The 14,331-nt window shown below is 38.6% G+C and overlaps 1 protein-coding gene across 1 annotated transcript in view; it reads left to right on the top strand.

Annotated features, from left to right (window-relative positions):
* LOC132829794 (glutamate receptor ionotropic, kainate 3-like) overlaps window positions 1-14,331 on the top strand; it is a 484,473-nt gene that overhangs the window by 314,987 nt on the left and 155,155 nt on the right. The window contains exon 12 of the mRNA XM_060847158.1: window positions 3,092-3,315. Within this exon, the coding sequence (XP_060703141.1) occupies window positions 3,092-3,315 (224 nt within the window). The remainder of the gene's footprint in view (window positions 1-3,091; window positions 3,316-14,331) is intronic.

Raw genomic sequence — 14,331 nt, 5'->3', positions numbered from 1 at the left:
AAGTAAAAGTGCTGATTAAATGTCATGTATACATTTTCAACTCTAATAATCTCTTTGTGCTGTTGCAGAGTTACTTGTGGAGTACATCTAATCCTGAGAATTATGCCATTTGAACATATAGTTTCATCTTTGCAGAGTGAAACTTCAGTTTCTTCAGCCACGGTATTCAACCTAATAAGATAGTTCCCCCTGTACCAAGCTTTTAGGGTGAGAGGGGAAAGATACAAAAGAGACTTAAGGGGCAACTTTATCACGCAGAGGATGGCACGTGTATGGAATGAACTGCCAGAGGAAGTGGTGGAGGCTGGTACAATTGCAACATTTAAGAGACATTTGGATGGGTATATGAATAGGAAGGGTTTGGAAGGATATGAGCCGGGTGCTGGCAGGAGGGACTAGACTGGGTTGGGATATCTGGTCGGCATGGACGGGTTGGACCAAAGGGTCTGTTTCCGTGCTATATATCTCTATGACTCTATGATAAGTTTATTAACATAAACTGATGATGTCAATCTTGAGTCACTTCATCCAATTTTTATTGGAATGTATTGGGTACCTTTTTCTTTTTGTGCTGACAGTTCTATTGCATTTGTACCTTTGTCTGAATAGATTTAAAGCTTTTTGATCTGAGAATCATAGAATCCTTTAGGTGTGGAAGCAGGCCATTTGGCCCATTGATTCCACACTGACCGTTCGAAGAGCAGTCCAACCAGACCTACCACTCCCTCACCTTACCCCTGCATTTCCTACGCTTAATCCACCTAGCCTGCACATTCCTGGCTACTATGGGCAATTTAACACGGCCAATCCACCTAACCTGCACACCTTTGAACTGTGGGAGGAAACCAGAGCAAACCCACACAGGCACAGGGAGAACATGAGAATTCCACACAGTCACGCGAGGATGGAATTGACCCCGGGTCCTTGGCACTGTGAGGCAGCAGTGCTAACCACTGAATCATTGAGCCACCCTAAACTATGGAGACCCTTTGTCCCTGGATGATTTTCGTACTTCTGTACATCCTCTGGGAATGACCTATTCTTTTACAGATGTAACATGGCTAGGCATTGCTTGTGCTTGTGAGGATCTCTTGTTTTACAATGCCTACACTGATGCCATGTTTCGTTTGTTTGGCCTACTCTTTATCCTGGGCTTTTTACATGCGTCTTTAGCATGTTGAGACCAAAAATGAATGAATTTTGTTGGTCTCCTGTAATGTTCTTCTCCTCTTAGGATTTGTCTATGATTCTTTTCGTTTCCAGGCCAATTTGAGTAGCTTTCTTCAAAGTCAGGAAATTCTCTTCAGTAATTCCAGCAACAATTCTATTTCGAATGAATTCTGCCTTCAAAGCTTCATTGTTACAGCTTTCTTCTCAGCTTTAGAGTTGATAAATGAAATGATTTACTGATTCCCCTGGATGGTACTGAAATCTTCTGTTAAATTTTGCTCATTCAAAAATTTTGTTTGCACTTACATTAATGTAATTGCCAAAAACTTGAAGACATTCTTCAAACGTATCTTCTTTAACTTTTTTTTTCAATTTATAGCCTCACCCATTGAAGGTCCTACTGAATGCAATAATGCATTTATTTTTTCACCTTTTGATTTAGCACTTAAGTTAGATGAATTCCGTAATTTAAGAATTATTTTTTCCAAGATGCCCAATTCTAGGTTCTATTTGAACCACCTCTGAAATGAAATCTCTATAATTGTGTTATTTCTGCTGTCATCGATTCCTGCTGTGATTATTTATTTTTGGAAAGCTTATAAAATCTAAAGCAACTTAATGCTTCTCTATTATCTTTCCCTTGATGACTTCTGTAAGGTGTAATGCAGTTTAACTTTCATTGCTTTGAAATTTTTCACTTATGCAATCCAACATTATCTGTACTTAAAATGTTTAATTCTGTTAAATTGTAATTCTATAAAATTATAGTGTTTACTATACAGGTTTTTTTTAATCAAGATGGACGTTTTTGGTTTTCTGCAGGCAAAGTGGATGAATTCCCATCTTCCATGGTCTAATAAGCGATGTTTGTTCTTTTTCACAACTTCCATGAGTAAAGCTTGCATCTGCAGCTTCAATGAAGTCTTGTCACCTCCTTTGCTCTTATCACAGTCACAGAAATCTTCAAATTATCTTCCATTATGTTCTATTCTCTTTAATTTTTATGTTTCTCTTTTACTAACTTTATTATACTTTGTGATGTTCTCAATATAACTTATTTCCATGGCCTTGATTCCCCTATGGTTCACGGTGTCCATTTCCAATGGCTGAATGACAAAATTATTCACATAAAGAGAGGAACAAAATAATTGTTTTAATGTATTCTTTCATGGGATATGGATGTTGTTGGTACATTTGGTCCACATCCTTCATTGCCCTTAAACTGGCTTATGTGGCTATTTCAGAGGACAACTAAAAGCTGTGGATCTGGAGTTACATATAGTTCTGGTCAGAAATGGATGTCTGATTTCCTTCCCAAAAACACATTAATGAGCTGGTGGTGGTTTTTACAACAATCATTGGTTGAATTATGACCACCATTACTGAGGCAAGTATTCAGTTCTAGGTATTTATCACTGAATTTTAATTCCACCAGCTGCTGTAATGGTGTTTGGGACCAATGTCTGCACAGTATAAGTGTGAACTTCTGGATGACTAGTTTAGTTGTATTACCAGGAGATCACCATCTCCCCTATAATCATGTGAAATGTGCTGACTGTAGACTTACAGAAGTAGCAATGGAAATGCTTGGAAAGTGTGAGATAGAAAGACAAAAAAAAAATGTGCATGTGATATAAAGCACTATCATTAGATAGAAAGATAGGAAATTTTACTATATTAGAAGCTACTGCACAAGTACAAGCTCCGATTATTAGATTACGACCAGCAGCCTGACAACATTGCACAGTTAAACAGTTTTTATTGTAATAAGCAGAATAGGATACTGAGAAGACTGTAACACAAGTGGTTTTATGGTTACTGAATAATATTCCTCAGCATTTCAATTTAGCAATGTACTCTCCATTAAATGCCAGTTTAGAAATTGATTTTTTTTATTCAAAATGTTTCCTTCTCCCAACAGAAAGCTGACCTTGCTGTTGCTCCATTGACGATCACCTACGCCCGTGAGAAGGTCATTGACTTTTCTAAACCCTTCATGACACTGGGGATCAGTATTTTGTACCGAAAATCAAATGGAACAAACGCTGGTGTCTTCTCCTTCCTGAATCCTCTCTCTCCCGATATCTGGATGTATATTTTATTGGCATACCTCGGTGTGAGTTGTGTGCTGTTTGTCATAGCCAGGTAAAGTATGGATAATATTAGCTTTGTGTCATTGTGATTGTAATATCCGCACTTTGCAATTTTCTAAGAGAAAATCAACTAACAATGTGTATTAAGGCATATTCACTTCCTGTTTGAAGATTGCTGCACTTAGTTTTATCATAAAATAAATAACTAATGCAGAAAAATATGATTAGAAGTCCCAAATTTATACTTTTGGGGACATATGGCAAGCATTGGTCTTAGTACCTTGTTCAATTGATTTCTGATTGCATGGAAGGTCAGGCAAATCCTATTGTTCAATTTCAGGAGACATTGGAGCATTTGATCATTAGTGATATAATTGAATGGAACTACATGGAATTTACAGCCCAAATGCAAATCATTTGGCCCAAGAGGTTTATTCTGGCACTTATACTCATCCTAACCTAATTAATTTCAATTGTTTTGAGGAGTTGCTTTCAATGAACTAGTTGTTTGTACTTGATGGAATTCAAACAATCCATCCGAATTAGCATAATTAGTCAACTCTCTTCAAAGGAAACTAATTGGCCTCAACTGTGCGACTATTATATGCATTCAATGTGCCTTGCAACCAGAGACGCTTGTAGCACAGTTGTAACATTCTTACTCGAGAGCCAGGAGGTCTTGATTCAGTACATTCAATAACATCATTGATTTGAAGAAAACTAATCCTTGTAATCCCAATTCCCTCAACGTACAAGCCATTGTTTCATTCTTTGGATCACTGTAGTCTCACTGATTGGATATTTGATGGACACTGATTAAGCAAGTTGGGGTATATCAAAGTTTGATTATGAAAGAAATAGTTACAATCAATTCTCAGCAATGTCAAGGATATTGAGTTTCCATTGTCCGCATTGGGTGGCATGGTGGCACAATAGCACAGTGGTTAGCATTGCTGCCTCACAGTGGCAGAGACCCGGGTTCAATTCGTGCCTCAGGCAACATTCTCCCTGTGTCTGCAAGGGTTTCCTCTAGTGCTTCGGTTTCCTCCCACAGTCCAAAAAAAAGTGCAGGTTAGGTGAATTGGCTATGCTAAAATTGCCCATATTGTTAGGTGAAGGGGTAAATGTAGGGAATGGGTCCGCGTGAGTTGTGCTTCGGAGGGTCGGTGTGGACTTGTTGGGCTGAAGGACCTGTTTCCACACTGTAAATAATCTAATCTAATCATTAGGGACAGAACTTTCCATATTCCCATGATGGTCTTCAAAGTGTCAAAGTGATATGTGAGTTTGACTATTTAGATGCCCAAATAATAAGAACACTGAAGACGGAATGGATGTACTGATGAAAATAAAGTTTGAATCTATAATATTTTGGCATTCTTTCTCAGGGAAGATAGCCACAAAATTATTTACTTTCCCCCTTTATGTCTGACAGTAATGTTTGCAATGTATTTTTTTTTGCAGTACTCGGAAGCCTATGATATGTGTAGATTATAATACACCAATATTTGATTCAGTCAATGAAAATGGTTAGCAATGGAGAACATCATAAGCTAGACCAAGTATTTCTCAATTAGTTGATCAGCTGTCTAAATTGGCAATGAGGAAGTGGACACTCATGTTCTTGACAACTGAAATGATCATCAATAAGTTGTAGGGATCATCAGATTCTTTCAGAAATGTTTTCTAATTTGTATTTATTTGCATACACTTCAATTTTAATTTTTGTTTCTCTTTGAACGTAAGTCAGAGAATATGATTTTTCTCAATAATTCCATTTTATTTTTATCAGTGAATCCCACATAATTATTATAACCTACATTCAATCTGGCCTGTCCGTGTTAATACTATAGTCATCAAGTCATACAGTATCGAAACCGACTTTTTGGTTCAAAAAGTCCATTCTGACCCTAATCCCAAACTATGCCCGTTCCACCTGCCTGTGCTTGCCCACATCTTTCCAAATATTCCTTATTCACAGCCAGAAAAATTCCAAGTGTTCATCCTGTTCCTGTAAATCTGTATTACTCTTTCTATCTACCCTTTTCATAAAAAGGTCTCTACTTCAATCACAAAGTCTGGTCATGCAGTTCACATCCTCTCAACCAGCTGAGGGAAAAAAAAGATCAGTTCTCTACCCTTAATATTTCACGTTTAATCTTATATTTTTGTCCCCTTGTTATAGACCAAGCAGTCATTCTGTTTCATTTACTTTCTCCCATATTTTCATGACTTTAAACACCTTTATCAAACCACCTTTTCTTATCTTCTGTGTCCTAATGAAAGCAACTCCAAAGCAAAAGAAAAACGTTTTTGAGTTTACATTTTTTATTGTGAGGTTACTCTTCACTTTCTGCTTTGGAAGCAGCTGAATTGTTCAATTAGAGGAGAAGAACCAGTGAAGTAATGATAATTAAATAGTTCAGCATATGAGAGGCTGGTATGCCTGAAGCAATGCTAGCATGTTAGGCTCAACATACCAAGAGGTAACTGGGCTATAATTGAAACACATTTAACCTATGCCTCATTTTAAAACCATAAGAACCATCAGACACCCCAAGTGAAGGGGATGTAGCTGCCCATTCACTTGATTTTCAATGAATAGGCAGGGCTTAAAAGAAAAACCCTTTGGGTTTATTCTTTGTTCTCTCTTCTTAACACATTGATTATGTTGGTATAAAACTTCATGACTATCAGCTGCTATCTACATCTCACCATGTGGTTGTTCTTTATATATGAACTTGGTCAGTGTATGTTTGGGAAGGGACATGAGGGTAAAGGTGCTCAGTGGGGTCCTCGTTGTATTCCACACACTATCCTGTCAACACAGACATATACTTTGCAACAGATTGATAGTCAAATGTTGAAACCTTTTTTTGGTGTTGTACCCTGTTTTATATGGTTCTGAAAGGGTTAATATGAAGAGTGTCAAAAGCACTATCTACTTTTAGACTGTCGTATAAACTCGTGGGCAGAACAGCTAAGGATCTCAAGGAGATGAGACACAACATCTGGTTCTCCTCAAAATCCATGTAACAATGTCGAACATATGAATGTAACCCATGACAAGTTGTTAATTTGCACTCAACTATATCTTGTTAGCTCTTCCAAAACTACCCATTACAGACCAGAACAAAATCCCAAAATGTATTAAGAAGATAGCCTAGACACTAATTGTTTTCTTTTATTCAAGGCAAGTGCAGTTCAATTGGTCATTCAACCAGATTGAAGTAAAACATGCTTTATTCGTAAGCTATAGTTAAAATACAACAAAAAGAAAGAGGAAATTAGAATAACCTAACTCTACTGGAAAACTTAACGGAATAATAAATTATTTAACTGCTAGATAGTAACTATTCCAATATAGTAACATCCCTAAAACACACCCTTGGCAAAGGCAAATTAAGTAAAAATAGATTGTCTCACATGTAATTCCAACAGCAGGAAGAGAGCCCCAGCTTTTAGCTGCAATAGAGAAAGGGAAAACAGCTTCTACATCCAGCTTCTAGATCCCAGCAGCAACTGCTGATGAGAAACAAAACGAAAATGGTGGCTTGCGCCCACCCATTCAGGCTGGGTCTCTTGTTCCAACTTTAAGAAAAAAGCTTCACAAGGTGTTTCCTTTATTGGATTCAAATAAATAACTCAGCATCTCTGTTTTAAAACCGTTGTTCATAAATAAAAATATCAGGACAAAATAGACCTCTTGAAGCCATATCTCATCATTGGCCAAGAAGGGCTTTTCCTTGATCACACAAACCCAAGATGGTCCTGTAGTTTGTTGCACTTAAAGACGACGGTAGCACAAACCCTCATCATTAGCAGCAGCTCATACAATATAAAAATCAGACACACCCATACAACACTCCCTTTCTACTGATGTAAGTGCTGAATGTAATTGTGACACAGAGTTGACAGAGGAAACTAATTCAGCAAAGACCACAGGATGTTCAGAATTTATAGGTCTCAGTTCTGGGGGACAGCATTGTATCTACCAATTGTTGAGGGCAGTTTAATCATTTTTTTAATGAACCGAAAGCAAGTTATCAAAGGTAAAACTTCAAAGTGCTTTTAACGTATACACTGAAATACTAACAGTTTTAACCGTTCAACATTTGTATGGAACAGGATTAATCATTAACAACATAATGGACACCTTAACTATTAAGGATTCTTGCAAGCTCACCCTTAATATACAGAATAGTTGGGCAAGCTGTGCTGCCGATCGCTGATTTTTTCTCTGAAAGAGTTCAATTTATCAGGGATAAAAGTGTGGTAGTCAAAAGTACAAAAACAGAAATTGCTGGAAAAGCTCAGCAGGGCTGGCAGCACCTGTGGAGTGAAATCGGAGTTAACGTTTCAGTTCAAGTGACCCTTCTTCAGAACTCAGGGTGAACTTTTTCAGTAATTTCTATTTTTGCCTCTGATTTACAGCACCTGCATTTCTTTCAGTTCTTATTTAGTCAAAAATACTCCCAGGTTCACCTGAATTTCTTCCTCTTGCTGCCATTATTGGCTGTCTCTGACAGGGTATTCTGTTTGTGTCCAATTTAATAATTACATAGGGATTTGTATTAAGGCAGATGACAAAGCTGGTGATGGGAACTATTGTAAATGGTGTGACCATCTCATAAAATTCAAATCAAAAGCACAAAAAAGAGCAGACTAAAGGTACTCAAATTGAAATAAATTAAACAAAATTAATTAGAAGACTGGTTGAAGTTAATAATCTGAATTTCAATGGCGTATTGTTTGTGTACCTGATTGAAATAGCTCTATTTTTACCTTACATTGCCGCCTAACTGTGGTAGTGCTTATTTTTTCCCCGTGTCCATGTTGTTTGTGCGCAGGTGTGAGACACAGTGAAAGACACAAGGTGCATAAATCTTTATTCAAATTCCTACCACCAGGAAGTAAGGAAACACCCAAGTGGCCAATGACAAGCAGTGCTCTTCACATCAAAGGGCAACACTGTGTGATCAAACAGTGAAGGGGAGGGCAGGGATTAAATCAAAATAGAGTTGGAAGGGGAAATAATACACTTCACTCCCCACGGTGCCCACCCCTCCATGAACAGCTTTGAAATAGCTCTTAACTAAATGTAATAAACTTGTTTAAAACCTCTCACCTCTGTGATCTGGAGAAACAAAAATTCAAATGGTCCAGTTTATGATAATGTCAAAGGATTATTGCAAAGGGATTTAAAAACAAGTCATACTTGGGATGTGGGATTGCTGGCTGGGTCAGTTAATATTGCCCATCCCTAGGTGCCCTTGAGAAGATGGTGGTGTGCTGCCTCTTTGGACAGCTGCAATCTATTTGGTGTAACTACACTCACAATGACATTATTGTGACATTCCAGTATTTTTATCTAGTGACATGCACACAGTGATATATTTCCAAATTAGGGTGATTTGTAGCTTGGAGGGAAATATGTAGGTGGTGCTGTTCCCATCTGCTGCCCTGTCCTTCTGGATGGTAGTTATCATGGATTTGGAAAGTGTAGTCTAAGGAACTTGGGTGAATTTCTGCAGTGCATCTTGTGGATGGTCCACACTGCTGCTACTGAACACTGGTAGTGAAGGGAGGGAATGTTTGTGGATGTACAGCTAATCAAGTGGTTGGCTTTGTCCTGGGTGGTATCAAGTTTCTTGAGTGCTGTTGGAGTTGCATCCATTCAGACATGTAGGAAGTATTCCATTCTGACTCCTGCCTTGTGGATGGTAGACAAGCTTTGGGTGTCAGAAGGTGAGTTTCTTGCTGCGGTATTCCTAGCCTCTGACGTGCTCTTATAGCCTGAGTATTTATAAGACTAGTGGAAGTGAGTTTCTGGTCAATGGTAACCCACTGGATGTTGACTGTGGAGGATTAAGAGATGGAAATGTCATTGAATCATAGAATCCCTACAGTGTGGAAACATTTGGCCCAACAATTCTACACTGACCCTCCGAAGGGTAACCCATTCAGACCCATTCCCCGACTGTAATACTCTACATTTATCCTTGATGCACCTAACCTATACATTCCTGAACATTATGGGCAATTTAGCATGGCCAATTCTAAATTGATGAAGGGCTTAGGCCTGAAACGATGATCCTCCTGCTCCTCAAATGCTGCCTGACCTGCTGTGCTTTTCCAGTGCCACACTTTTCACCAATTCACCTAAATTGCACATTTTTGGACAGTGGGAGGAAACCGTAGCACCTGGAGGAAACTCACATAGACACAGGGAGAATGTGCAAACTTCACACAGGCAGTTGCCTGAGGCTGGAATCGAACCCAGGTCCCAGGTGCTGTGAGGTATCAGTGCTAACCACTGAGCTACCATGCCACCACTCTATCAAGTGATGATGATTAGATTATCTCTTATTGGAGATAGATATTGTCTGGCATTTGTGTGGCATGAAGATTACTTGCCACATCCCAACAAAAAGCTAGGTCTTGTCCAGGTATTGTTGTATGAGAACATGGGCTGCTTCAGTGTATCTGAGGTGTTGTGAATGGCGCTGAACATTGTGCGAACATCAGTGAACATTCCCATTTCTGACATTATGATGAATGGAAAGTTGTGGATGAAGCAGCTGAAGGTGACTAGGCCAAGGATACTACCCGGAAGAACTCCTGCAGTGAACGTTCTGAACCTAAAATGACTGACCTCCAAAAAACCACAGCCATCTTGCTTTGCACCAAGTATGACTCTAACCGTGGAGGGTTTTCACTCTGATTCCCAATGACTTCAACTGGGTTAGGCTCCTTGAAGTCACATTTTGTTAAATGTGGCTTGATGTTGAGAGCAGTCACTCTTCCCTCACCTCTGGAATTTAGCTTTTTTATCAATGTTTGATAAATGCTGTAATAAGGGCAAGAGTTGAGTGGCCCTGCTGGAACTCAAACTGACCATCAGTGAGCAGGTTATTGCTGAGCAGTGATGCTGATAGTACTGTTGATGACATGTTCCTTCACTTTACTGGTCATCAAGAGTACACTGATGGGCCAGTAGTTGTCCGGGTTGCATTTGTCTGACTTTGGTGTACAGTGCATGCAGTGTTAATTTTCCACATGGTCAGGTCAATGCCAGTATTGTGGTTGTACTGGAACAGTTTGGCTAGGGGTGCAGTAAATTATGGAGCATAGGTCTTCAGTACCATTGCCAACATTCTGTTTCTTGGTAGCACGTAGAGTGTATCAAATTGGCTGAAGACTAGCATCTGTGATGCCGTTACCCTCAGGAGGAGGTTGAGCTGAATCATCATATCTTGCTGATGATCATTGGGAGAGTTTTTGCCTTATCTTTTCTACTGAAGTGCTGGGCTCTCCCATCATTGAAGATGGAGATATTTGCTTAAACACTCCACCAGTGAGTTGTTTATTTGCCTATTACTGCTACTCAGGCATTAAAGTAGGTTGTAATTCCTCTCTCTTTTTAATAGGTTGTCATCATTAACATAAGTCAGTCAGAACCCTCTGAAACCTCCTACTTTAAGTCAGAATGGGGGTCTTTTGCATAGTTCCAGGCAGTAGGTAATTGTGCATTGAAGGTTTTAATTTTATAGACATTTCCTGAGTCAGCTGGGCTGAGAGATCCACATGGTTTTGACATGCTGTTCCTACCTACCCAGCTACAACAATGACTCCAGCAAAAGATCCAGGCTATTGTTACAGAGATGATGAGGAGGACCTGGATTTTAGGTTTCATTCCTCTGAAATCTGAACCTGTACTGCCTACAAATCCAAATGACATCATCATAGTGTGTTGTGCTTATGTTCCTCAATATTAACCATTTCAGAACGGTACACATCTCCCTACTCCAAGCATTTTTCCATTATTAGTACATGTTTGTGTATGCACTCAAGCTTGTCAATACCCAATCTGGCCTCTGACTTTACAAATTCAGGAAGTCTGCGAATGTTATTATTCTTCCACAATGTTTTCTCTTTGCACTTGGCGGACTGGTCGATCTCTGGGTTGATGACTGTTAATGTTGGTTCTTCTTCTCTTAACGTACGGGATTCAAAGATTCCTTTCAACTGAAGGACTTTCAGTTTCATGAACTTCCTTCAGCGACAACATCTTTCTTGCAGAAACAGTCAATTTTGTATTTGCCAAACACTGAGTATTTGGGAATTGATTTGATTGATTCTCCTTTCTCAGTGGTAGCTTCCCTAGAGTTGAATGCACCATATCTTCAATCTGTGGCAGCTGTATTTTTTTTCTCTTTCTCACATGATCTGCCTGCAGATCAACCTTGAACTATGCAGATATGTTACTTCAATGTGCTGATTGATTTGTATATTCCTCATTCACACTCCGTCGTTACATTATTGCTAAAGCAGTGTGCTCACCTTCCTCAGTTCTGCTATTTGAGGATTGCTTCTGGCTTTCCATAATATATGTCATATGAGGACTCCTCCAGGGCAAATAAGAGAAAAACATATTGTTCTTGAATTTGTTTCTTCCATGTCACCTCATCATCCAGCATCAGACACAAATCTGTCAAAACTATTTTACAGAATTGCAGAAGCCTTATGGTGCAGAAGTAGGCCATTCAGCCCATCTGCTGCTTTGTGTTCTGAGTGACATTTGTTACAGATTCATCAGTTGACTCAAGCAGGATGTACTGTACATTGTTTGCTTATATTTCCTCACAAACTTTGCTGATCTTGCAGTCTGAACTCTCTTGAACTATATGGACCAAATATTTTACACTAACATTGCTCATTTCAATAGATTCTATCTTCTATTTGGGTACCATCATGAGACTAAGAAGTCCTCTGAATTCTTCTACCAGTTGTCCCTTGATCAGTCATATGTTAACCCTGGATGACTCCTGTCCCACATATCTTTAACCAGTCCCTCTCATTTTTAATGTGTTATCAATGAAGGCCCTTTTCTGCAGCTTTAATAAAGTCTTCAATCTTTTTATGTTAGACCACTGCTGCTTAGGCTTCCAACTTGCCACTTTGTTGCTTTGATTAAATTGTTTTTGAAACCCTTAATTTCACTGACTGTAGCCAGGAATTGTGGTGCTCCTCCCCTATCTTTCAGTCTGAGATGGAAGTAATCTCTTGTTTTTTGTTTTGCCAGCCTGTCATACAGCACTATTCTTTACAAGATTTCCTTTACCCACCAGAGATTTTACCTTTACACTCAAAGTCTCTGATCTTCAGATCAGAGCCATCAGACCATCACCACTTGCGGTAATCTGTCTCTGCTTTGAACTAAGTTATACTCCTTCCCCAGGAAGTTCCTCACTCTCCAGCTGCATCTTACTCGGTTTAAAGTGCTTTTATTGTTGACACTCTATGTGTCTTATTGAATCTTGCCACAAGAAATTCTTCTATCAGGTTCTTAAATGTTCATCTGTTCCCTTCTGCTGACTGTCTGCATGAACAGACGACTTAAAGCTGAGTTGAAAAATCGTCAGATTTCCACCGTTGTTAGCATGTAATGTGAGACAGCTAAATGGAAGCCACACCACTAATCACCATATTGTATGTGCAACTAAATGAAGTCTGCACCTTATCATTGACTAGGTTGGCAACCACCATCTTTTTTAAGGGTAGGTATTCACTTTGTCCAGTGTTTAGTGTGGTAAAGAGAAAACCCACTGACTGGTTTAATGGAAGGTGATCCTATACTGAACAGAAATTAGCTTATTGTATGTTAGCACCAACTACTTGTTATATTGATATTGACATTGCTACAATTTCCATGAGGAGAAATTGGACATCAGGCTTGACTGCCAAAGATTTTAAGCCCACCAGTTTATATTGCATCATTGTAGTAGGTAGTACTTAATGCACTCCTCAGTATTAACTCTTTCGGACCTTTCCACCCTTATACAACAGTTGATGTAATTCAAACTGACTATTATCTAATCTTCCTAAATGGTCCAGCTTTGAATTCAGTCTACTAGAACTCTGAGGCTGAGGATTCAGATATTGTCCTTTCTATCAATATGCATTACCATTTCCAAACTGAATGTTCTCTCTTAATATTAAAGGTGGAATACCACAACATTGACGAGAATATAGGAAAAGTATGAATGTTCCTTGACCCAGTTGAAGGGTTCTTAGAAGAGTTTGTCTCAAGTTATCTTTTGCACAATGTGTATTGACAGTTCACTTAATATTATCTCTATATTTAACATGAAATTTTGTGATATTTTGAAAGATGTGAAGTGATTGATGCTGAGCAAGAGTCCTTTCAGTCCCCTAGGGATATAAAATTGTCTTTTAAAATACTTTGTTAGACCAGCACTGTCACAGTCATCTTGCCAACAATCCATTTCACTATTAGTAAAATGATTTAATTATCATTTTCCGAAGTCATAATTAATCATCCTTCCCCTTTGCAGTTTAGCATTCGATGTGATTTCAAGGTCATTGAGTTTCTCCTCTGGTGTTAACTGACTTTATATTCTCATCTTTCCAAGTAAATCAGCTTTGAATGAGAAAGGGTGAGTAGTGTTCCAGACACTTCTGTTCAGCAATAGTTCAGCTGTGAATATTTCTTATTGTCTAATGCCTGATGACTTGCCCTTTTGTGAAAGTGGCTTTAAATGATGAACTTAATTAACTAGATAAATAGCCACAGCAATTTTGTTAAATGCATGACATAACTGGAGAAACACATATGGTTTGCAGATGAGTAATTGTTACTTCAAGACTTTGATTTTTGAATATTCCCTGTTCTTCACACTTTAATTAGATCCAATAACTAAAATGGAGGGAATTATTAACGTAAATTTATTTCATTAGGATACATACAAAATACATGATACAAGAGGTTATCAGGAAACATGACCAATCAATCCCTGCAGCAATTAAAAACATTTTAGTAATCTTTTCAACTTCAATCTCACTGGGTTTTATTGTCGACAGTTTGTAAACAGAACAAAGACTTTAGTTCTTGTTCATGGCTAAATCACTTTTTTTCAACAGTAAGTTGAGTAGGTTCCATTCATGTTGGAAGAGGTAACTTAGTAAGATTGTATTGCACTAAAGTAGAAACAGAAGTGGCTCGGGAATCTGAGCAGATCTGGCAGAATCAGTGGAGAGAGACTGG

Source organism: Hemiscyllium ocellatum, chromosome 30 (assembly GCF_020745735.1).
Source record: "Hemiscyllium ocellatum isolate sHemOce1 chromosome 30, sHemOce1.pat.X.cur, whole genome shotgun sequence".
In the NCBI taxonomy this organism is placed as follows: domain Eukaryota; kingdom Metazoa; phylum Chordata; class Chondrichthyes; order Orectolobiformes; family Hemiscylliidae; genus Hemiscyllium; species Hemiscyllium ocellatum.
Note: the sequence above shows the minus strand (reverse complement) of the source record. Positions and strands in the feature narration are given on the sequence as shown.